Source organism: Malus domestica, chromosome 07, assembly GCF_042453785.1.
Source record: "Malus domestica chromosome 07, GDT2T_hap1".
Classification (NCBI taxonomy): Eukaryota; Viridiplantae; Streptophyta; class Magnoliopsida; order Rosales; family Rosaceae; genus Malus; species Malus domestica.
This window is the reverse complement of record NC_091667.1, coordinates 13,807,262-13,833,097: the sequence shown is the minus strand read 5'-3', so window position 1 is coordinate 13,833,097 and position 25,836 is coordinate 13,807,262. Positions and strand designations below refer to the sequence as shown.

The 25,836-nt window shown below is 36.3% G+C and overlaps 1 protein-coding gene across 1 annotated transcript; it reads right to left on the bottom strand.

The window, feature by feature from the left end:
- Window positions 1–601: 601 nt before the first annotated feature.
- LOC139197551 (14 kDa proline-rich protein DC2.15-like) lies at window positions 602–1,370 on the bottom strand. The gene has a single exon (XM_070825224.1). The coding sequence runs from the start codon at window positions 1,260–1,262 to the stop codon at window positions 825–827; it is 438 nt and encodes a 145-aa protein (XP_070681325.1). The 5' UTR covers window positions 1,263–1,370; the 3' UTR covers window positions 602–824.
- Between the last annotated feature and the right edge of the window lie 24,466 nt (window positions 1,371–25,836).

The window sequence follows — 25,836 nt, the reverse complement described above, 5'->3', positions numbered from 1 at the left end:
GTTCGTGTTTTGTCAAAACTACATTGCGATGATCATGAATGCCATTCCATCTCTGTGTTGCTCTCCAACACGCGCAAGTGGGCTTATTTTCATATAATTTGTTGTAATTGTTATTAACTAAATGGAGGGAGTTCTGTTAAAGTTTATTATTTTTAATATATCTGATGTCGCTTTATGGACGACAGTAGCAAGATTATTTATATATTTAACTTACATGATGTCGGTTTGGACCGACCATACGTCTGATTATTTAATTGTTTATTTGTTTCTTAATGTCGCTTTTAAGTGCTATCATGTCAGATTTTCATGTCGCTTAAAAGCGACGTAAGGGAAGATGTCGCTTTTAAGCGACGCTGTGTTTATTTTTAATTTATATTACTTTACTTCTTGGTGGTGGATTAAAGGGGATAAGCGACGTCATTACCCTTTTGTGACGGTAGTATTGGTGTCAGTAACTCTATCCGACATTGCGCGATTTAATGTCGGATTTTTACCAAATATCCGACATTAACTGGTGTTTCTTGTTGGTTTAAAAACGCCAGTGATATCCCCTTTTGTAGTAGTGTGAATAATCAATAATACAAAAACCATCAATGCTCAATGACTGAAAAGATAATAAGTTCACAATCCAAAGGGAAACACAAGAAACACAAGAAAATGTTCCTTGGAGGGAACACTTTACATATCAATTACACTTTGAAGGAAACATGCACAATGCATTAATGCAGCCAAAGATTAGTGCCCTTTGTATTTTTATTCACACAAAGCTGTGTAAGGGCAGGTACTTACGTAGTATGCAGATGAGAAGATCATCGTGCATGTCTCTAAGAGCATTGGAAGCCATTCGGGACAGACTTGCCACAGTAATTCAAAAGCAAGCTCAAGGAGACTGGCACGTCAAGATTGATGCCCAAAACGTTGGCCTTAATTGCAGTGCAAAGGCACACAGCAGCTTCAAGATCGGCAAGTCCACCAATGAGGCTACAGCATGGGGTCTTTGGTGGGGTCCCCACAACAATGGTCACCAAGTCATTTAACAAGTCGCCACATACCCCTAGCTTAAGGGTGTCCTTAGGGCAAGAAGCTTTAGCTGGAGGGTTTTGGGGGCTAGCGGGGGTTGCAGGAGGAGGACATTTAGGGGTTTTCGGGGGTGGTGGTGGTGGACATTTAGAAGCATGATGGTTTGCACTGACTGTAGTGAAAGACACGATGTTAAGGGAGATGAGAAGAGCAATGGTTGCAACTGCCTTAGAAGAAGCCATTTTTGTACTAAATATACTGATATTCCTTGGGAAGTGACTGATTGATATGCTTCCTAGATGGATTTTTAGGTGGCGGATGTAGTGAAAAGAATTAGGGTATTTATAGGCCTTTTACCATTTTTGAAATCTAAATTTGTCAATGAAACAATGTGAGCACACTGCACAGTGTTTTGGATCCACCTCTGTCACTTGCTGTCATGCGGTGCAACTTGGAGATTAAGGCCATATTTCAACTTTGGAACATACTGTGTATTTGTTGCTTTCCTATATATAGCACCAAAACGAAAGGACAATTGTTATTATTAGGCACAAAATAAGTCTAAACCTCTTAATTATTAGTGTCCATTTTATCTCAGATACAAAAATGAAAAATAATAAACTAAAAACCGAAATGATTATCAATAGTCTTAAGGAACCTTGCATAGATTTCTAAGTAGTTGAGATATGCTCCCATTATCCATTTGAATTTAGTATAGAACCTCAACCCCTTTGGTCGCACTGCATAAATTCTTCCCTCAATCATATCTAGCAGCAAAATGACTCAGAACAAAACTTGATGAATTCCCCTTATTATAAAGGTTTAATAATTATTCTGGTTCAGAACAAACAATCCATCTGAAAGTCTGATTCAATTTGCAAGGGAAGCTCTACATCCACAAATCTCAGATATCATAGGCACTACATATCCTTTGATGCGTGGCACTTAACAACTTGGACTAATCAGAAGAAAAAGAAAAAAAAATCAAAAGTAGGTACGACCTCAATTTCGGAATGGTGCTTAACTTACCACACACGCTCTATTATTTATCCAGACGATAATGTAGAGCAGAAGTTGCATTATAGGCCACATGATTAGAACAAGTGCTGAAAATTAATACTATTTCTTAAGTTTGCTTAAATAGAAAACATAAAAGCTAATGAAATATGAAAAACTCTGTCTCGAAGCGCCCATGGAGTTAGCATGTATATGTTGAATCCCACATCGACCAAGTAAAAGGAAAAGTAATAGTTTAAATATCATAATTCTACTTCAACTGATATCGATGCCTTTTATGATAAAATCTCATACCTGAATAATTGTGCAGGTGGTGATTACCAAGTTGGAGACAGTATCGGTGTTTTTGGAAGTGGGGTGTATGACCCGTCTCTCTGATAATTATATAAGGTATCAGAGTCAAGGAGCGGGCATGTACTGTACTGCCACGTGATTGATGGGTCCCCTTGGCCCCCACGATGATGGGGTCCTTGGCCCTGCGTGTAGGGTGAGTCCCCTTGACTCCACGTGGTTGTTGATATATGGATCTTCTACGTGTGACCCACTAATTGGGTCCCATGTGAGGGAGCATGTTGAATCCCACATTGACCAAGTAAAAGGAAAAGTAATAGTTTAAATATCATAATCCTACTCCAACTAATACCGAAACTTTTTGTGATAAAACCTCATACCTGAAAGATTGTGCAAGTGGTAATTACCAAGTTGTGGACAATATCGGTGTTGTTGGAAGTGGGCCGTATGACCCATCTCTCTGATAATTATACAATATATACTGAACATGGTGTTTTTTTTTTTGACAGGAAACGATAGTGTATTTCATTAATCAACACGAACCATTACAAGGGTATCATTGGGTATATAGCTCCAGTGACCAATAAATTGACCTAGAGTGAATTTGCACAAATAGACAAATAAGAGAAAACCCCTAGACGACAACCACAAAAGCTAACATACAAACACCAAGCGCATAAGAGCTACTAGTCAGATCTATTATAATAAACGATAGCAGCAACAGAGAAGTACAGACAGCCACAAGAGGCATCGCTGAAAAACAAAGCCACAAAAAAATCATTGCAGAAGAGCGAGATCACATCAAATCATCATTAGTAAACGAGACTACAAAAACGCATTGCACAAATGCGAAAACCAATTTGACCAAAACAAACAGCAACACCACGGTGCACCAAGGCAAGTGGACAACGTGATAGCACTAGAAAATGGTCTGTTGTACACCTCAGTAGTTAACAAAATATTCCGAGAATGAAGCCACAAGGCAGCACTTTCTGATGGAAGGATGCGCCACTCTTGATAAAGACCACTACACATATTTGGATAGCCCCATCAGCAAGTCAAACCAAGGCAGCTAGCTGCACACCTAGAAGCCAGATCTGGGAAAGGCCAGACGATGCAACCCCAGTAAAAGCACGACCCTGGGGAAGCAACAGAGGGTGAGCGCAGGAGGCGGTGCGTTCAAATCAAGATGAGGAAACATCACAGCACCTGCAAAGGAGTGGCTACGACCCACCAAACGACCTCAATCCAAATCCAAACATCAAACCCAAATCAAGAGAATAACTTGAAAAGGGCAAAACTCGGATCTAGGAAAGAGACCCGAAATCACGGGATAGACGTGTAAAAGGTGGGGGGAAAAAAGAACAGGGATGGAGCAAGCTAAAAAAGGCAGAAAAGGAGGGTTGGCACAGTGAAGGGGAGAAAAGAAATAGGAAGAATAAAGGCGTGGGGAAGGGGGGACACGGGGAATGGGGATGGAATGAAACGCAGGGGAAGAGGGGGGAGAGAAAGGGAGGAAGAGCTAGGGAAAGAAAGGGAAATGGTGCCACACTGGCCCCCAGTCATAGCCAGAGGCCGGCGGCGGATGGGGGGGTTGACGGCTAGGGTTTGGTTGAGGGAGATAGAGCTTTTAGGAACAATTACTTAGGTTGAATTAGGGAGGAGGGGAGCGATGGCAAATTTTTATTTTTTTCTCGTTTGGTTTTCAGTTATTTAAATTTTATTCATGGGGTTAGCTAGCATACCTTCTGAACATGTGATTGGACTAGGTGCGTGATATACTTTTTTTTTAGGTGGAAACTGGATACTTCGTTAAACATCAACAAGGTAGTATATTACACTAATACATGCATATGATGGAAGTGATTTTTGAAAAAAACTTTACCCGAGTAGACACATGGGAAAAACTCTGGTGAAGGAAAAAGAGATCACACATGCTTTCATACCCGAGAAATTAACTTGCGATACATCAATCAACATGAAATTTAGACAAATCATCGTTAATGCAATCCATGATCCATGGTGCTTAATAACCACATATTAGATTAAGAAATTATTATTAGCACTCCCAAATCCTCATTATCCACTGGAAACTTTCTATGTCTAGAATTAAAAATACACTTATAAGGAGCGCAAAATGAGATTTTTAGAGTGTCAGTAACAGTTCCTCGAATTAAATATTGGTAAATTTGACCATTTTAAATAATATAAAGGTGTTTTTGAACTTTAATCCTTGAATGCAATTTAAATCTAATTAAAACGGAATGCTACTAGACTCACTCAATTGTCCTATTTTCTCACCCAAATTATAATCTCACCCGCCTAAAAAGTTAAAAAGGAAAAACTCTCTTTTCCTACCCACCCTTAATCCTAATATAACCTTTTATTATTATCTCTCAATTCTTTTGTATTTTATTCGATATAGTATATATAAGAGTTATATATTAACTAGATAAATGATACGATCCACTCATGTTTTATTATTCGACCCTTTCAAGACATAGTGAGAACAAGAAGACTTTTGAGGCAGATTAGTGTGGCAGATTATTCAAGGTTCTAAAAGGCGTTAGGTGCTAGTCGGACGGTAGGTTGGGGCCTAGCTCCTAAGTAGGACATTGGCGGAAGCCTAGACAGACTAGACGGATTTTAGTAAATTAATTATATCGAATATAAATTAGTTAAATTTAAACATTAAATAATATTTTATTTTTAAAAAATGTGTATATATACGTATGCAATTGAGAATTTTAGGTACATAAGAATATTTAGGTACATAAAACATTACAAAAAAAAATAATAAATAAAAAATGATGTTGCGTTTAGAGAGGAAAGAAATAAAAGGAGATGCTAGGGTTTTCTCTCTGGGGGTGGAGGCGCCGTCGGCGCAAAATTGGGGCCATTTTTTATGGTCTGACCAGATTTCTCCTTCTAGCTTCTGGTTGGGGAGTGAATGATAAAGTTCAGAAAATAATTGATGGGATGGGTAAGTTAGGGTTGGTTAATTTTAGCGGTGTATTTTCGATCATAATCGGGATTGTTGAGCTTAGCTGCTCAATCTCTTGCAAATTCCTGGGATTATTACTTGGTTTGATGTTAATTAGATATGGGGAGTATGTGATAGAAGGGAATTTGGGAAAAGCTAATTTTTGTAGGGGAAAAGCTAATTTTTGTAGGGTAAAAGGTTGTGCAATTAAAGGGGATAAAAAGGGGGAGCTTGGTCCTACTGGTTCTTCTTCTTGTGAATCAAGGGTTTATTACTCCTTGGGACGTGAAAGGACGGGAGTCGCTATTTAAGGTTTTGATAATTAGGAGAGAAGAAGGAAATGGTTTTGGGTTGTCCCAAGGTTTAATGTTTTTGTTCATTAGGTCTAAATTTGATTGGGCTTTGTATAATTGGTTTGTTGGATTCTATATCTGCGTTTTATTGCAGGATTTGGATTGTTTTGGTTTCATTGTCAAGTGGATTATTCTAGTGGTTTGGCGGAGATGGGGTAGGATTCGGACAAAATGGGTGGGTTTTAATTTTGTCCTTTGGAGTTCCCTCCGCGTTTCTCTTGCTTGTGAGTGTCATTTGGCTTCCCAGGCTGCGTTGGGAGCTAGTCCGTTTGAGCAGGAGGTAAGCTCTTCCAATGCTGACTATTTTATTATGTGTGGTTTATTAGATAATTATCGGTGGTGGCATAATTTTATGAATCCTATCTCTAATCTTTATATCGTTAGCCAATATGAGGATAGGTGGATAGTTAATTCTTTTAATTTTATTGACTCTATGTTTGGTGATGATGAGTTCTTTATCTTGTCATGTGAAAATCATCTTGGGTGTGAATATACAAGTGTTAATTTTGATTTCCTTGATGTTATGAATGATCTTGCTTCATTCCTGGTTGTTGATATGTCAATTGCGAAAAGTGAGGAGGTTGAAAGTAGGGACAACACTAGAAATATGTTTTATGTTTTGCTTAATGCAGAGGTTGGCTTTGTGAGTGCAAGGCCTAAAATAGGAATGATGAGTCCAAAGAAAAAAGTCTGTGAGGAGGATGATGTTAAAGCTGAGCCTAGTGGTGGTGCCCTTCGTGCCATTGTTAGGATGCTGAGTCTGAGAAAGAGAATCTGAGAGGTAACTGCAATTAAGGAAGAGTTTAGTTTATTTGAAGAATTAGATTGATGAAGTGTCTTGCATGGAATTGTAGGGGTATTAGGAGAAAGGATTTTCCTAGTAATTTTAATTTTATTTGTTGCTTAGCTAAGTTGGACATTTTTTATTTGATGGACATTAAGGTGGCTGTTCATAAGGTCCCTAGGCACTTTTATTCCAAGTATTTTGATAGTATTTTTTGTTGTGATCCAATTGGCCAATCTGGGGGCCTCTGCTTATGCTGGAATAGTACTAAGGTTTTTGTTAGTATAATTTCTTCTCTCCGAGATATATCCATTGTTCTGTGAAGGACTTGGTTACTAATTTAAAGCCTTTAGTTACTTTTATTTATGCCTTTCCCCAAAAACATATGCAGTGTGACCTGTGGGAGGAGGTCCTCAAGTTAGATCCAATTCATAGCCCTTGGTGCTTAGTAGGAGATTTTAACAATATTGTTGATCTTTCAAAGAAGGTTGGAGGTAATCAAACCCATACCACGGACATGAACAATTTTATCAATTTTCTTAATCGGGGTATCCTTTTGTCTTTAAATGCATCTGGAGTTCCATTTACTTGGACTAATTGTCATACGGATCATACGGTTGTTTTCGAGAGATTGGATAGGGTGGTGGCTAACCCTTTATGGTTAAATATGTTTCGTAATTATCATTTGCATAACTATCCTATTTTTTGTTCTAATCATAGTCCTATTTTAGTATCTCTAAATTCTAGTGAGGAGAAGAATAACTACTTCCCGTTTAAATTTGAGGCTATGTGGCTTATCATCCTCAGTTTAAAATGATTGTGCAAAATTCTTGGCATTGTGAACCTATTATCAATCCTAAAGATAAATTCTGAGCATGTGTTGGTAAGTTTAAATTTCTAGTTTGTAAGTGGAACAAGGACACTTTTGGCAATTTAAAGGAGAAAAAGAAAGAATTGTTAAATGAAATTGATGAGCTTCAAAAGCAAATTATGAGTAACAACTCTGCTGATTTGATGTTGGAAAAATCTCTTCGAGATGAATTGAATCATGTGTTACTTTGTGAAGAAATTATGTGGGCCCAGAGAGCTAAAACTAATTGGCTGCAACTTGGGGATAAGAATACAAAATTCTTTCAAACTGTGGCTACTATACGTAAGAAAATGAATGAAATTACAAAAGTCAAAGATGAGAATGGTTTCTCGTGGTCTATTGGTCAGGGCTTTGAATAGGTTTTTGTGCACGATTTTAAAAAGCGTTTTTCCTGTGACAGTTCTCCCTTGGCTGCTGACCTAAGTAATTTAGCGGATATCATTCAACCTTGTATTTCTAATCATCATAATGAAAGTTTGTTGTCTCTAGTTACAGATGAGGAAATTTGGGATGTTGTAAGTAGTATTGGAGCTCTTAGTGCCCTGAGTCTTGATGGTTTGAGTGCGACCTTTTTTCATTGTTGTTGGGACCAAATTAGGGACTATGTTTCTTGTTTGGTCAAAGATTTTTTCCATAATGGTTCCAGCTTAAGACTCATAAATCAGACTAACATCGGTTTAGTTTCTAAAATAGATAATTTGGAAACTGTTAGTAACTATAGGCCTATTAGTTTGTGTAATGTTAGTTACAAAATTATCACAAAGATTATAATTAAGCGACTAAAACCTCTGTTAGATCTTTGCATCTCTCAAAATCAAGGTGTTTTTGTTCCGGGTAGAGCTATTCAAGATAATATTTTTATTGCTCACGAAATGTTTGCTGGTTTCAATAGGATGAAGGGAAGAATTGGAGCTATGGGTGTCAAGCTAGATCTAGAAAAGGCATATGATTACCTAAACTGGGATTACATTCTGTATGTTCTTCTTAGATTTGGTTTTGATAATTGTTGGGTTGAATTAATTATGGAATGTATTACTTCTCCTTCCTTTTATGTGCTTATAATTTGGTTTTGATAATTGTTGGGTTGAATTAATTATGGAATGTATTACTTCTCCTTCCTTTTATGTGCTTATAAATGAGCGGCCTCATGGTTATTTTTATCCGAAGTGGGGAATTAGACAAGGGGACCTTTGTCCCCTTATATCTTCATCATTTGTATGGAACCGTTAATTAGACACCTCAATACCCTTATAAATAATCCGAAGTCTCACATTGGTATTTTGTCCTCACCTAGAGGATTTAAAATCTCAAATCTAATGTTTGTTGATGATTGTCTCCTGTTTGCTAAGGCCACACCGAGGGGTGCGAGGTATATTCTTCAAATCCTTAATATGTTTTCTAAAGCGGCGGGCCAACAAATAAACTTTCATAAGTCGTCCTTGTATTTTTCCAAGAATACCACTTCTCCAACCAGAATTGATATTGTTCATATTTTACATATTCAACATCAAACTACTATGGGTAAGTATCTAGGAATTCATAACATTGTATTCTGGAAAGACCAAGTTAATGGTAATGAGTTACTTAAAAGGGTTAAGCAAAAATTAGCTGGTTGGAAAGTAGGTACTCTTTCGAAAGCGGGGAGGCTTACTTTAATTAACTCCAATCTAACGGGTATGCCTAAACATGTTATGTCTTGCTTTAAGTGTCCTGACAAGATTGTCAATAAGCTTAATAAAGAGTGTAGGGATTTTTTCTGGTGTAGGGACAATAAAATCTTCCCAGTGGCTTAGGATTCGGTCTGTGCTCCTAAGAAAATGGGAGGTTTGGGAGTTAGAATACTAGATCACTTTAATAATGATTGTCTTGCTAAGTTGGGTTCGAAGGTATTGACACAGGAGGGTGGGTGAAGTTAGTAAAAAGCAAGTATCTTAGAAAGGAAAATTTTCTAGATAATAAAATTAGACAAAATCATTCGTTGGCTTGGAAAGGTATCCTAAAAAGTAGGGATGTTATTCTTAAGGGTATGAGATGGAGAGTGGATAATGGTAAGGACATTTTATTTTGGTCCCACAATTGGGTTTTTCCTTACCCGTTGTTCCATCTCTTATCTAATATTGACAACCAAAACATTAATTGGGACTTAAAAGTTAATGAATTTATTGATAATTATTGTTGGGATAGGAGAAAGCTTTCGTAAGTGGTTAGTAATGAAATTGTGAGGCAAATGTGTAATATTACAATTCCCTTCCAGGATTCCAAAGATGTGCTAGTTTGGGGTCCAAATACAAATGGTAAGTTCTTTGGTAAATTAGCTACTTGGATTCATAAAGGGATGTTGACAAAATCTACAAAGCATAAGTTAATAAGATGTGGAAACTTAATATTCCTCCTAAAGTTAAGATGATTGTGTGGTTGGTCATTCATGATAGACTTCATACTAGAAAAAGATTAAGTCATTTTGTTATTAAACCATTGTGGTGTACTCTGTTAGCAAATTTAGTTTAAAAGTGATTTTTTCGTTAACTATTTGTTAATACATGAGTATAATTGTACTTTGATGTGTAAACCCTATTATTTACCCTATTCAAAAAAAAAAAACAAAAACAAAACCAAACAAACCCACAAACCCACAAACCCAGAACCTCCCCTCGCGACCCATACCTCCATCTCCTCACTCTTCACCTCCCATCCCTACTCTCTCCCCAAACCCACTCCTTCCTCTTCACCCCTGACCCACCTTCGTATGATCATTGTCCACAGAGACAAGGGTATAAGGAGTCCTAAGTTTCCTAGAGTTCTGTTTACATTTTTCTCACAAAGACAAGGGTGTAAGGTTTCCCCTTACCAAGATGCTCATATCCCAAATAAATTTATTCCTAAAATTCCTCTTCCTGGAGGCAAACGTTACAAGCCCCACAGATGCTGGGAAGACATCTTTGATGTAATTACTAATGCAAAGCATCTGATCTACATTATTGGTTGGTTAGTTTATATTGAAATTTCCTTGGTAAGGTTATGGGTTTGGGGAGAGAGAAGGGATGGGAGCTGAAGAGGGAGAAGATGGAGAAGTGGATCGCGGGGGAGGTTCTGGGTTTGTGAGTCTGTTTTGTGTGGTTTTTTTATTTATTTTTTATTCATTTTTTTAATAGGGTAAATAATAGGGTTTAAAGTACAATTATACTCATGTATTAGCAGATAGTTAACGAAAAAAATCATTTTTGGACTAAATTTGCTAATGGAGTACACCACAAAGGTTTAAATCCAAGTTTTTTTAGCACATGAGTTATCTTCCGAATACTTTATGACCACAAAGATCATTTATCCGATTTGGCCAAATCATAATGGGCAAATTATTGGAGGTGGAGCTTTAAATATGAATGATGCCACTATTTCAGAAGTGGAGGCTAGGGCACTTAGAGAGGGCCTTCTGTTTGCCCACAGGAAGGGTTATACAAATATTATGGTTGAAGGTGACTCTAAGTTGGTCATTCAGTTAGTGTTTGATCGGGGTGCAACGTTATGGAATCTGGTTCCTATTATTGAAGATATCAAATGGACGGCGACCAATTTTGATGGCATTGACTGGAAACATATTTATAGATAGGCTAACTTAATGCCTTTGCTCGCCATGGCCTTAGTATTATAGATTGTCATATTTGTGATCATTGTACTCCTTCATTTGCTCTTCATACTCTTCGGTTTGATTATGTAGGAAACGGTTGTATTCGTGGGTTTTCTCTTTAATTTATTCTTCTTGATTAAAAAAATAAAAATAAAAGGATATAAATAAAGGGTAAATTGCTATTTGGCCCCTAACTATCATCCCAGTTAAAATTGATCCCCTAAACTATTTTTTGGGTAAATTAACCCCTTGAATTGTTGAAGATCAGTCAATTAACCCTTTGCCATCAGATTACGAAATCAATTTCGTCAAATTCAAGGGCAACTTAGTCATTTCATCATCAATTGTTACTTGCCAGCTATAATCATTGATAAAATTTTAACACATGGACACAGAATAATTCATGGACACATGGACACAGCATAATGAGAAAGCATAAAAAAAATCGAACGTTTACTTAACAAACCATCTCATATTGTCATTACACATTATTTGTTTTCAAATGTCATAAGTTCATTGGTGGTTATAATTGACAAGTAAGAATTGATGAAGGAAAGACTAATTTTTCTTTGAATTAGACGGAATAGTGGATTGAATCTACCAACAAGGGGTCAATTGGCTAATTTCAAAAAGTAGAGGGGGTTAATATACTAAAACAATAGTTCAGGAGGTTAATTTCAACTGGAATAATAGTTCAAAGGGTCAAATGACAGTTTACCCATAAATAAAAGTAGTAAAATTGGAAATGGTGGGGACCATGGCAAAAGAAAGCGTGCAACTATAAAACAGTGGAACAATTTTAAAAGAAACTGCGGAATTAAAAAGATGGTAGGGACCAGCTTGAGTCATCTTCTTCCTTGCGCAACCCTGACTCTGCAACAAAAAAATTTCAGATTCTGGCATCTTAACATTCGCTCGCCTAGCCCATGTCCAACCTCGCTCAAAACCTACATAGCTCTGCCTAGTCACGCCTAATCCCACCTAGGCGCCCGCATAACATGCTTTTTGATTTTGTGGCCGCTTAAAAGTTAATCGCGGTGATCGGCCATCGTCCAACGCCTAGGCTGCCGCTTAGACCGATTTTTAGAACACTGGGATTACCTACAAAATACGGTGGTCACCTTTTGCATCTTTATCTAATTTGTAATAATTCATAATCGCACTTTTGATTATCCTAAACATTGCACAAATTTGTGTTAGTTGTTGTATGAATTGTTAGTGGCTCTAGATTGATGTGATAATAATGGGATTATATCCCTTGACTTGTGACCCCAAGTGGAGAGGTGGTTTAGGATTTGCAAGATAGTTGGATTTCTAATTAATAAAGAACATTTTTTCACATCATTTTCTCCTTCCTATTTCGTCATTAAGTTAATGGTGTGTAGGCCTGGCAAACGGGTCGTGTCAGTCGTGTTCGTGTCGTTTTCGTGTAACACCTGTTATCTTAACGGGTCGTGTAAAGTGACCCGACCCGTTATGACCCATTAAGAAAAATATTTGTTTTTTCCTAAATTTGCACATACCACACATTGTCACATAAATATTACTTCAAAACATTAAACCACATTTGTCGTTTAAGTACTACATCTACACTCGAAAATAAGAGCCTCATAAAAAATACATTCATATACTACTAATCTATTACAAATATTAAACGTGCAAGGATATGCAAAATGAAAACGTTTTTGTTTTCAAGGTAGTGAAGCCATTCTCAAAAGTTTAAACCTTGCCAATGGAACTCAAAGCTTCATGAAAGCAACCTACTAGTGTGTTTATTCGTACTTTCATTAAGTATAACATAAGATTTTGTGGTATCCACTAGTGTAAATATTTTAAATTGAAGATCGAATTCATTCATTGTATTCATATAGGATCAATGAGTGTAGTTGTAAAAAATCAACAAAATCAGAGTTAAAATAACCGTTGAAAAGTTTTGTCCCCGTTACTTAATCTTTAAGGCCTCGTTTGGTAGCCCGTATAACAGATCGGATAGGATAGCTAATACGGTTTCAGGTGTTTGGTGTTGTCTTATACTAAATAATACCCGGACTAATTATACTGACCCCACACCTTTTATACGGTGCAGACCTGCTAAGTTATCCAACCAAAAAGCTCTGTATTATTTAGTCGGGTTCTCGCCTTCTCCGTTCCTCACGTCGCTCGCTTTACTCCTCTCACATCGCTTGCTCTCTCCTCTAAATCCAAGGTTATTCTGGGCCCCGGAGACAAGCCCTTGATCGTTTTGAACTATAAGGGAGAGGAGAAGAAGTTATCGGCGAAGGAGACTTCGTCGATGGTCCTGACGAAGATGAAGGAGATCGCGGAGTCATATCTGGGTCAGATGGTGAAGAACGCCGTCGTGACTGTCCCTACCTACTTCAACGACTCTCAGAGGCAGGCCACCAAGGACGCTGGTGCGATTTCTGGGCTCAACGTCATGCGGATCATCAACGAGCCGACAGCCGCCGCCATCGCCTACGGGCTTGATAAGAAGGTGTCGAGAAAGGGGAAGCAGAACGTCCTGATTTTCGACCTTGGCGGAGAGACTTTCGATGTCTCGCTTCTGACGATGAGAATTTGAAAGGTGGGTTTTGCTGGGTTGCTTGTTGCTACTTTGTGGTGGGGTTTGGTTCAGAGAACAGACAGGGAAGAAGAAGAAGGGATAGAAAGGGAGGGAGTTTGGTAGGTGCGGCGGAGAGATCTGGGAACAAAAAAATTGATTTTAGGTTTTTTTTTTAATTTTATTTTAAGTTTGATTTCTCCTATTCGGTATAATACCAAACACAGTATAAATAATACGGTTATTAGTCCAATACTGCACCAAACGCCCGACTAATTTAGTCAGTACTATCCGGTGACTAATTATCTTATCCGACAGAAATAGTCAGTACAGTCCGAGCTGCCAAACGAGGCCTAAATGTTTGTTTTTTGCAATTTTTGGCATATGCGATCTCGAAACATATACAAACAAGTTTGACGGTTAGATCGTTGAAACTAGTTTCGTAGAATGTGTATCCCATCAAAACAATATATTCACTAACACTTAAGAGTTTATTCTTACTTTCATTAAGTATAACATAAGATTTTCTGGTATCCACTAGTGTAAATATTTTAAATTGAAGATCGAATTCATTCATTGTATTCATATAGGGTCAAGGAGTGTAGCTGTAAAAAATCATCAAAATCGGAATTAAAATAACCGTTAAATCGTGATTTTTCGTTTATAACCGTCGAAAAGTTTTGTCTCATTACTTGATCTCTGAATGTTTGTTTTTTGCAATTTTGGGCATATGCAATCTTGAAGTATATACAAATATGTTTGACGGTTGGATCGTTGAAACTAGTTTCGTAGAATGTGTATCCCATCAAAACAATAGATTCACTAATACTTAAGAGTTTATTCATACTTTCATCAAGTATAACATAAGATTTTGTGGTATCCACTAGTGTAAATATTTTAAATTGAAGATCGAATTCATTCATTGTATTCATATATGGTCAAGGAGTGTCGATGTAAAAAATCATCAAAATCGGAGTTAAAATAACCGTTAAATCGTGATTTGTCGTTTATAATTGTCGAAAAATTTTGTCCCATTACTTGATCTCTAAATGTTTGTTTTTTGCAATTTTTGGCGTATGCGATCTCGAAGCATATACAAACAAGTTTGACGGTTGGATTGTTGAAACTAGTTTCACAAAATGCGTATCTCATCAAAACAATATATTCACTAACACTTAAGAGTTTATTAATATTTTCATTAAGTATAACATAATATTTTGTGGTATCCACTAATGTAAATATTTTAAATTGAAGATCGAATTCATTCATTGTATTCATATAGGGTCAAGGATTGTAGTTCTAAAAAATTATCAAAATCGGAGTTAAAATAACCGTTAAATAGTGATTTTTCCTTCATCACCGTCGAAACGTTTTGTCATGTTACTTGATCTCTAATGTTTTTTTTTTTTTGCAATTTTTGGAATATGCGATCTCGAAGTATATACAAATATGTTTGACGGTTGGATCGTCGAAACTAGTTTCGTATAATGCGTATCCCATCAAAACAATAGATTCACTAATACTTAAGAGTTTATTCATACTTTCATCAAGTATAACATAAGATTTTGTGGTATCCACTAGTATAAATATTTTAAATTGAAGATCGAATTCATTCATTGTATTCATATAGGGTCAAGGAGTGTAGATGTTAAAAATCATCAAAATCGGAGTTAAAATAACCGTTAAATCGTGATTTTCGTTTATAACCGTCGAAAAGCTTTGTCTCGTTACTTGATCTCTGAATGTTTGTTTTTTTCAATTTTTGGCGTATGCGATCTCAAAGCATATACAAACAAATTTGATGGTTGGATCGTTGAAACTAGTTTTACAAAATGCGTATCTCATCAAAACAATAGATTCACTAACACTTAAGAGTTTATTAATATTTTCATTAAGTATAACATAAGATTTTGTGGTATCCACTAGTGTAAATATTTTAAATTGAAGATCAAATTCATTCATTGTTATTCATATAGGGTCAAGGAGTGTAGTTGTAAAAAATTATCAAAATCAGAGTTAAAATAACCGTTAAATCATGATTTTTTGTTTATAACCGTCGAAAAGTTTTGTTCTGTTACTTGATCTCTAAATGTTTGTTTTTTGCAATTTTTGGCGTATGCAATCTTGAAGTATATACAAACATGTTTGACGGTTGGATCGTTGAAACTAGTTTTGTATAATGTGTATCCCATCAAAACAATAGATTCACTAATACTTAAGAGTTTATTCAAACTTTCATCAAGTATAACATAAGATTTTGTGGTATCCACTAGTGTAAATATTTTAAATTGAAGATCGAATTCATTCATTGTATTCATATAGGGTCAAGGAGTGTAGATGTAAAAAATCATCAAAATCGGAGTTAAAATAACCGTTAAATCGTGATTTGTCGTTTATAATCGTCGAAATTTTTTGTCCCATTACTTGATCTCTGAATGTTTGTTTTTTGCAATTTTTGGCGTATGCGATCTCGAAGCATATACAAACAAGTTCGACGGTTGGATCGTTGAAACTAGTTTCTAAAAATGCGTATCGCATCAAAACAATAGATTCACTAACACTTAAGAGTTTATTAATATTTTCATTAAGTATAACATAAGATTTTGTGGTATCCACTAGTGTAAATATTTTAAATTGAAGATCGAATTCATTCATTGTATTCATATAGGGTCAAGGAGTGTAGTTGTAAAAAATTATCGAAATCGGAGTTAAAAGAACCGTGAAATCGTGATTTTTCCTTTATAACCGTCGAAAAGTTTTGTCCTGTTATTTGATCTCTGAATGTTTGTTTTTTGCACTTTTTGGCGTATGCGATCTCGAAGTATATACAAACATGTTTGACTGTTGGATCGTTGAAACTAGTTTCGTATAATGCGTATCCCATCAAAACAATAGATTCGCTAATACATAAGAGTTTATTCATACTTTCATCAAGTATAACATAAGATTTTGTGGTATCCACTAGTGTAAATATTTTAAATTGAAGATCAAATTCATTCATTGTATTCATATATGGTCAAGGACTGTAGATGTAAAAAATCATCAAAATCGGAGTTAAAATAACCGTTAAATCGTGATTTTTCGTTTATAACCGTCGAAACGTTTTGTCCCGTTACTTGATCTCTGAATGTTTGTTTTTTTCAATTTTTGGCGTATACGATCTCGAAGCATATACAAACAATTTTGACGGTTGGATCGTTGAAACTAGTTTCGCAAAATGCGTATCTCATCAAAACAATAGATTCACTAACACTTAAGAGTTCATTCATATTTTCATTAAGTATAACATAAGATTTTGTGGTATCCACTAGTGTAAATATTTTAAATTGAAGATCGTATTCATTCATTATATTCATATAGGGTCAATGTGTGTAGTTGTAAAAAATTATCAAAATTGGAGTTAAAATAACCGTTAAATCGTGATTTTTCGTTTATGACCGTCGAAAAGTTTTGTCTCGTTACTTGATCTCTGAATGTTTATTTTTTGCAATTTTTGGAGTATGCGATCTCGAAGCATATACAAACAAGTTTGACGGTTGGATCGTTGAAACTAGTTTTACAAAATGCGTATCTCATCAAAACAATAGATTCACTAACACTTAAGAGTTTATTAATATTTTCATTAAGTATAACATAAGATTTTGTGGTATCCACTAGTGTAAATATTTTAAATTGAAGATCAAATTCATTCATTTTTATTCATTTAGGGTCAAGGAGTGTAGTTGTAAAAAATTATCAAAATCGGAGTTAAAATAGCCGTTAAATCGTGATTTTTCGTTTATAATCGTCGAAAAGTTTTGTTCTGTTACTTGATCTCTAAATGTTTGTTTTTTGCAATTTTTGGCGTATGCGATCTCGAAGTATATACAAACATGTTTGACGGTTGGATCGTTGAAACTAGTTTTGTATAATGTGTATCCCATCAAAACAATAGATTCGCTAATACTTAAGAGTTTATTCATACTTTCATCAAGTATAACATAAGATTTTGTAGTATCCACTAGTGTAAATATTTTAAATTGAAGATCAAATTCATTCATTGTATTCATATAGGGTCAAGGAGTGTAGTTATAAAAAATTATCAAAATCGGAGTTAAAATAACCGTTAAATCGTGATTTTTCGTTTATAACCGTCGAAAAGTTTTGTTCTGTTACTTGATCTCTAAATGTTTGTTTTTTGCAATTTTTGGCGTATGCGATCTCGAAGTATATACAAACATGTTTGACGGTTGGATCGCTGAAACTAGTTTTGTATAATGCGTATCCCATCAAAACAATAGATTCACTAATACTTAAGAGTTTATTGAAACTTTCATCAAGTATAACATAAGATTTTGTGGTATCCACTAGTGTAAATATTTTAAATTGAAGATCGAATTCATTCATTGTATTCTTATAGGGTCAAGGAGTGTAGTTGTAAAAAATTATCGAAATTGGAGTTAAAAGAACCATGAAATCGTGATTTTTCCTTTATAACCGTCGAAAAGTTTTGTCCTGTTACTTGATCTCTGAATGTTTGTTTTTTGCACTTTTTGGCGTATGCGATCTCGAAGTATATACAAACATGTTTGACTGTTGGATCGTTGAAACTAGTTTCGTATAATGCGTATCCCATCAAAACAATAGATTCGCTAATACTTAAGAGTTTATTCATACTTTCATCAAGTATAACATAAGATTTTGTGGTATCCACTGGTGTAAATATTTTAAATTGAAGATCAAATTCATTCATTGTATTCATATATGGTCAAGGACTGTAGATGTAAAAAATCATCAAAATCGGAGTTAAAGTAATCGTTAAATCGTGATTTTTCGTTTATAACTGTCGAAAAGTTTTGTCCCGTTACTTGATCTCTGAATGTTTGTTTTTTGCAATTTTTGGCGTATGCGATCTCGAAGCATATACAAACAAGTTTGACGGTTGGATCATTGAAACTAGTTTCGCAAAATGCGTATCTCATCAAAACAATAGATTTACTAACACTTAAGAGTTCATTCATATTTTCATTAAGTATAACATAAGATTTTGTGGTATCCACTAGTGTAAATATTTTAAATTGAAGATCGTATTCATTCATTATATTCATATAGGGTCAAGGTGTGTAGTTGTAAAAAATTATCAAAATTGGAGTTAAAATAACCGTTAAATCGTGATTTTTCGTTTATAACCGTCGAAAAGTTTTGTCTTATTACTTGATCTCTGAATGTTTGTTTTTTGCAATTTTTGGCGTATGTGATCTCGAAGTATATACAAACATGTTTGACGGTTGTATCGTTGAAACTAGTTTCGTAGAATGTGTATCCCATCAAAACAATAGATTCACTAACACTTAAGAGTTTATTCATACTTTCATCAAGTATAACAAAAGATTTTGTGGTATCCCCTAGTGTAAATATTTTAAATTGAAGATCGAATTCATCCATTGTATTCATATAGGGTCAAGGAGTGTAGCTGTAAAAAATCATCAAAATCGGAGTTAAAATAACCGTTAGATCGTGATTTTTCGTTTATAACCGTCGAAAAGTTTTGTCTCGTTACTTGATATGTGAATGTTTGTTTTTTGTAATTTTTTGCTGATGCAATCTCGAAGCATATATAAACAAGTTTGACGGTTGGATCGTTGAAATTAGTTTCGTATAATTCGTATCCCATGAAGTTCAATGGTGTGTGTGTGTGTATATATATATTTATTTATTAAGTAGATTTAAATCTATTTATTTTGTATGTATAATTATTATTGTTTTTAGGGGTATAAAATTTAATTTAAAATTTAATATATATATATATATATATAAATATAACTAGTACAGTTAATATTTTGGGGGTATACATATTAGAGTTAATTTAATATTAATATATATATATATATAATTATTATAGTTTTTAGGGGTATAAAATTGTGAAATTAATATATATAATTATTATAGTATTTTTTTAGGGTTATAAAATTATTAAATTAATATTCTGCTTATCGTGTATCGTGTTACCTACGTGTATACCCGAACCAACCCGTTATCTTAACAGGTGCTTATCGGGTTACCCGATAACGACCCATTTCGTTATCGTGTCGACCCGAACACCTGTTAATTTCGTGTCGTGTCGTGTTGGGTTATCGGGTCGTGTCAGGAATTGCCAGGCCTAATGGTGTGTCATCATCGTTTGATGGGTTGTATCATTGACTTAGACCTGGTTTGGGAGTGAGGTGCTTAAAAAAAAAATACCCATGAAAAAAAGCTGTGAGGGTTTTAGGTGTTTGGTAAACTGAAAAAAAAAGCTTATTTTGGAAGCTGATGTGAGAATAAGCTGAAATCAAAGGAAAAAGCTGAAGCTGCTATTTGCAGCTTTGGAAAACTCGTTTTTTTTCAAAGCACACGGAGCTACAATGCTTCTTTAATGAAAAGACCCACTATTAGACTGCTTTTTTTTCCAAAAGCACTTTTACAAAAAAGTTTATCAAACACTCTGCTGATTTATTTCACAGCCGCTTATTCTCACAACACAGCCGCTTATTCTCATAGCAGCTTTTTTTCAAAGCACAGTAATACCAAACCAGCCCTTAGTGTCGGCTAACATGATATGAACTCTTAACTAGCTTGTTATTGGGTCAGGGGTGTGTCAAACAACATCCACCCCAATATTGCTCAATAAGTTTTTGTTTTTTTTGGCGGGGGGAGGGGAGGGGAGGCAAGAAACCTAGTTCTAACACAAAAGACGATAGATGTAGAAACAATGACCCAGGCTCACACCAAGGAAACTCAAAACTAGAGCATGAGAAAATCATTAAAACAACTTCTAAAAGAAGTGGAAGTTCAGAAGCCCTGAAAAGTCACAAACAAAAGCTGAAGCTGCACATGGAGGACAAGAATCTCACCAATGAAATATAAATTTATAATTTTGTTTACATGCACTTAATCTAAAAGTTTAATTAACAACGTTGAACATATAATGCAAAAAGGATTCAAAGTCCTTGTAAATGAAAATTTTGATAACATTACCTATCAAATCCTAATTTGATAAACTATAATTAAATTCTTTTCCTACAAGGACTTCGATGATCATCAACACTATAAATAAGAGAGGTAAGCCATGTTGTTTTTACAATCATAAGTAGTGAATTGCGATTTACTTTATTATTCATACCGAAGGATTATATCAACCATGGCTTCCTTTAATCAACAAGAATTTGCTCTTAGAAGAAGGATGATGTTGGGGCAAAAACTAAGGAAAATGACCACACGGAAAAAATTTACAAGCATCCATTCCCTCATCTTGTTAGCCTTCCTTGGCTTTATGTTTTTGGTGCTTCTCCTGTTTGTTGTTTCTTCGATTTTCACCTAATGGTGAGGAAGGTACTTATAACATCTTTTAACTTCAACACAGTTTTGCTATTTATATTTGCGTGTTATAGTTTTTAATTCGGCATTTTTTTTTTTGGTTTGTTTTTGCAGAATCAATTTATTGCTGGTGGATATGGTTTGGGCTCTTTTGTGCTGTTTTTTTTTCTTTCTTTTCACGCTTTTACTTGATACCGAACTTATCATCCACGAAGTCAAATTTAAAGATCTCTTATTTACAAGTAGAGAGGGAAAAATTTAAAAAATATAATTAACTTCAGTTACCCTGAAATTTCTAAACAAGAAATTCTTTAGGATTTCTTTTTTTATCTTTTACTTCACTTAGGGGTAGGGATAGGTAATTTCTGCTAACTTGATTAACATCGAAACTTGCATGAAATTTACATGAAAGAACTCGCACGATCAAAATTGCAATGTAAGAACCTGCATTTTTGTTAATCAAAAACCAAAACTATTAAGAACCATATCATGAGTTCCTTAATAAAAAAACACAGGCACTATCAAGGACGCTTCAAAAGAATTATCACTCGATGAGGCCCAATACGTGTCTCGCTTACACGACCAAGGTGACGAAGAACCTGTGAAGCAGCAAAATGCACAAGGAAAACCTTACACGTACCAAGTCATCATCTTCCATGTAAATATAGCACATAAACTCTTTTTCTTAGTCAGTTGTTCAAACTTAAGATCCCTTTGTTAGAGGAGAAATGAGATCTTTAACCAAATCATACGCTTGGTATATCCTACGTACATGACTGCCTAACTCGATTTACCTCAACAGAAAAGATAACAGAAACAGGACAACAAGTTCATGGAGATAATAAAGCTTCATGCTAATCTTTAAAGCATTTCATAAGCACCATAGTGCTAAACAATTAACTACAAACACAGAATTTTTGTGCTATTTAAAACCAACAGTAGAACGAGTATGCTAAAACTACTTTTAGGATCAAATTCCCCCTGAAGTCAAGCACAGCATGCTTGAAATATTTACCAGGATAACTTCACCAATACATAAATTAATCAGTTTGTAGTTCCTGATGCATGGGAAGTCAGTATATTTACTATTTGCTCAAGTTATGCCAAAAACGATGAAGTTTTCCTTAATTACACTACGATATTTCTTTCCTAACTTCTCAGCTTTTATAAACATAAGAGTCTGAAAGAGAAAAGGCAAGGCGCAAGCTTACAGTTAGTATTGCTTTTCCAGTGTTGTCAGGCTTTAAGGTTGGTCCTTTCATGTCAGTTTCGAGAAAGAAGTGTTTTCCATATACTCTTTCTGTCATTGCAATGTCCCTCATTTCCTGCATATTTTCATAAATAAACAGTTACATGCGATGCTCAAGAATACGACACCTTCACCAAGGATGGACAGGCTTCTATAAAGAGGGAGCTACGTCTCATTTTGTAACCCATGCACTTGGCCACCAATAGAACTCCCGCAAGACAAGACAATGTAAAACCTATAACCTGGTTAAGTTATAACCCTGTCCCAAACATCTCCTGCTACCTGCATGATAATTGGGACCCATTGTCAGACGTCCGCTCGAGCGGAAAGCCACTCCAATTAACTTGTGGACATCGAGAAGCGCATGAAGAATCTGGAGAACTCAAGCAGAACAACTCCTCAAACCCAAATTTCTAATTTTCGGTTATGGAAGCATGAGCACTATAACCCCCGAAGGAGAGCCTATAGTATCACTTCCCGACCTCCACAAATGTCGATGGTCCGAGCAGGGATCCCTTATGCAACGGGCAAGTCACCAATATAACTTTTGGAGACAAAGTTTGGGAACCACAAAATTCCCCTCTCCAGAATTCAATAGGAATGCCGAGGGTGAAGCCTCGTCACCTGAGATTCGAAGAACCTGAATTTCCTAAAAACCAAGAGCTTCGACGTCCCTTGGATAGAGAAAACCCCAGGGGTTCGGTCAGGAACGACCATCCTCGTACCCCCAGCAAACCAATGGTCCGAGTTAGAAGTCCTATTTCGATGGCAATCAAAATCACTCCCCCACTAGGGAAATTTCCTAACCTCGGTTCAAGTCGTTTCGTGGCGATTCTGACCCAGATTACCATGTCATGCACTATCAAAAAGCTATGGCCCTATACATCAACGATGCTTGGATGTGCAAAATGTTCCCATCCACCCTGAAGAGGGGCTAACTATAAGATGGTACTCGGAGTGGCCGCTAGGACCATTTACTATTTTGAAAGTTTGGTTGACATCTTCACGAACACTTATTCGATGTATCGTGATATTCGCAAGAGTCATGAAGCAATATTCAGGATGATCCCTTAATCTGAAGATGAAAGTCTCAGAACCTATCTGTAGCACTTACGCGCGGAGTTGGCGGAAATGGAAAAACCTGATGATAAGTTGGCCACCATGGCATTCAAACAAGACCTGTAAATGCATTCACCTCTTTCCCATAAGCTAAACAATAGGAAGTATGACTACACCACTTTGGGCGAGTGCTTTGATATCGCTAACGCTCTGACTAACTAGGATGGAAAAACTAGAAGAACAACAGCCAAGCCAGATTACCCCATGAAGACTGACAGAAGAAGGGTCAACAAGGACAACCATCTTCTTTCTCCGCAACAAGCTGCCAAAGAAGGACGTTGGGACAAACAGGCCTTGCTAAAGCGAAAGTAGTATATTGCTCTGGCCATCACAGCATCCTCCGCAACATAAAGGATAAGCCATTCCTCCGACTCCCAAAAAAAAACCTAAACGAATACTGTTTTTCCACAAAAGTATTGGCCATGCCACCAAGGGCTGCCGAATGTTGAGAGATCACATTGAAGAACTGCTGGATTAGGGGCACTATTGGAAATTTGTTAGAGACAAAGCCAGGAAGGAAGTCTCGGACAAATCGAAGGATAAGGATTGATAGGCCAAGCACATTGACGATGAGGATAGACGACAGGCGAAGAAGCTCACTCTTAACATAAACTATACCAATAGTATATTAGAAACTCTGAAGGACAGGGAAATGATGGAAGGGGTCACAAGAAGTCCAATACCCATTACCCTGAGATGGACTCTCCGCCGACATCTTCAGATCGAATAAAAAAAAGATAATCCGAACTACACTCAGTTTGTTTTCTTTCCTGGGATATGTAGGCCATCCATTCTGAACTTAATTGCAATGCAGTCCTCTGTGTGAAAACAAGTCCATGGAGAACTCAATCGCAACACCGCTATCTAAGCTTATTGTCAAAAGTGATCATTTATGTAACTTTTGCATTATATCATCTTTTTCTTACAACTACACCAATGATTTGATTCTTCTCTCCAGAGATATTGGATAATCCTTCTTGAATTCATTCACACCTCCTTGTCAATCAATTTTATTTTAGCCATGAATAATGAAAAATATTAGACGGTTGCCCACAAAAAAGAAAAAAAAACATGGAGGACCACAGAACCCAACGATCATTTGCTAGGCCCCACGACCTAACCTTTTCACGATGTAGTTGTTGGCCCAGAAAAAAAAAAGGCCCATGCATCTCTTTCTTTCTCACTCTTTCGACCCAAGTGACCAAAAAGGGGTAGGCGCCCCTGTGTTGCCTACCTTTTCTCTCTTGCACAGGCATGACCCCATCAACCTAAGACTGCACCCCTAGCGTCCAGGTCCACGCCAACCGCGTGCCGAGTCGCATCTCGCGCTGCCAACTCCTCAGCCCGAGCCGAGTCGACACCTGGCCTTAGCTAGCCATTCCCGCCGCACCGAGCAGACAACAGCCCCGTGGCTGCTTTATCCCCATCCTCGGCTTACTCTAGGCCAACTTTTCAAGCCCTGAGGCTCCAGAAAAATAAAGGAGGAAGAATTATATAATTTCTTACCTTGGTGCGGCGCGGAGAAGAAGGAAAGCAACGAGATACGATTGTTTGCAAGGGCAAGCGAAGAAGAAGGCTAAGGGAGGGAGAGTAAAATTTGTTTGGCTTTCTCGCTTTCTTATAGGGATAAAAATTGCTCTCCAAATTTATTTAACTCCCTACTTATGGCAGACTTAAACAAGTTTTGGTTGCAATTGGTTTCCCTTTCCTAGAAGAATTTATCTCCAAGTCAAAGTAGAAGATCTACATGAAATTGGAAAATAACTCTCTACTTACTTAAGTAGCATGGGATTTCTACACCTATTGCCATTTTCTACCAGCATGTGTGAGGGTATTTGTTGAGTAAAAAACAATCACAAAAATCCACAATGCGACATGTAGACTTTGACTCAAGAAAGATAAGATTGCCCTCATTAAATGGGCAGGGTTCTCAAGCATCCCCACGCGCAGCTCAACATCCCTGGAAGTTCAAGAAGCTTACTACAACTGCTCATAGCTCCCCTGCTCGTGGAGTTGAAAAGTCAAAGGTATTAAAGATAAGGATTACTTACTAAATCCAGTCTTTAATACAATCCTAAATGAAGACCAACACTTCAAGTAAGAATTCATATCACCATCAGTTAGGGATGTTCCCATCATCATTCCAAGATATTATCTTCTAATTAATATCTTGTAAATATTCTTTCCTTGCGAATCCTACGAATGACATAACTTAGCCAATAAGAAGCTGCCTCAAAACCTTGCACCCATGGCCGGCCACATCCCACTATTCTTACCGTCATCTCCAACAAATTTTGGTAAGATTTTGGCTATACAAAAATCCCTAAGAACTCGCTCTATTCACAATTACTAACTTTGGATCAGATACCCTTTGGCCACCTCCTCCCCCTCTCCCCCAACACTTCGTGGGCACATGAGGCTTTGGTCTTTGATCGAACGTGTTGATTGTTTTGTAGGTACTTTTTGTCAAGATTGAAGACGGCGGAAATTGTCTACCCCAATATATATTTTAGCATGTGTGGCCTCTTGGTTACAATTGATACGTATATCTTGTGTACGTTCTTTTATCGTTCTTAATAAAGTTTCATTTAATTAGAAGATTTTTTTTGGGGTGTGATATCCACACACC

Bases quoted from the DNA above. Each gene is read 5' to 3' on its own strand.
- LOC139197551 (XM_070825224.1), bottom strand. From the start codon at position 1,262: ATGGCTTCTTCTAAGGCAGTTGCAACCATTGCTCTTCTCATCTCCCTT.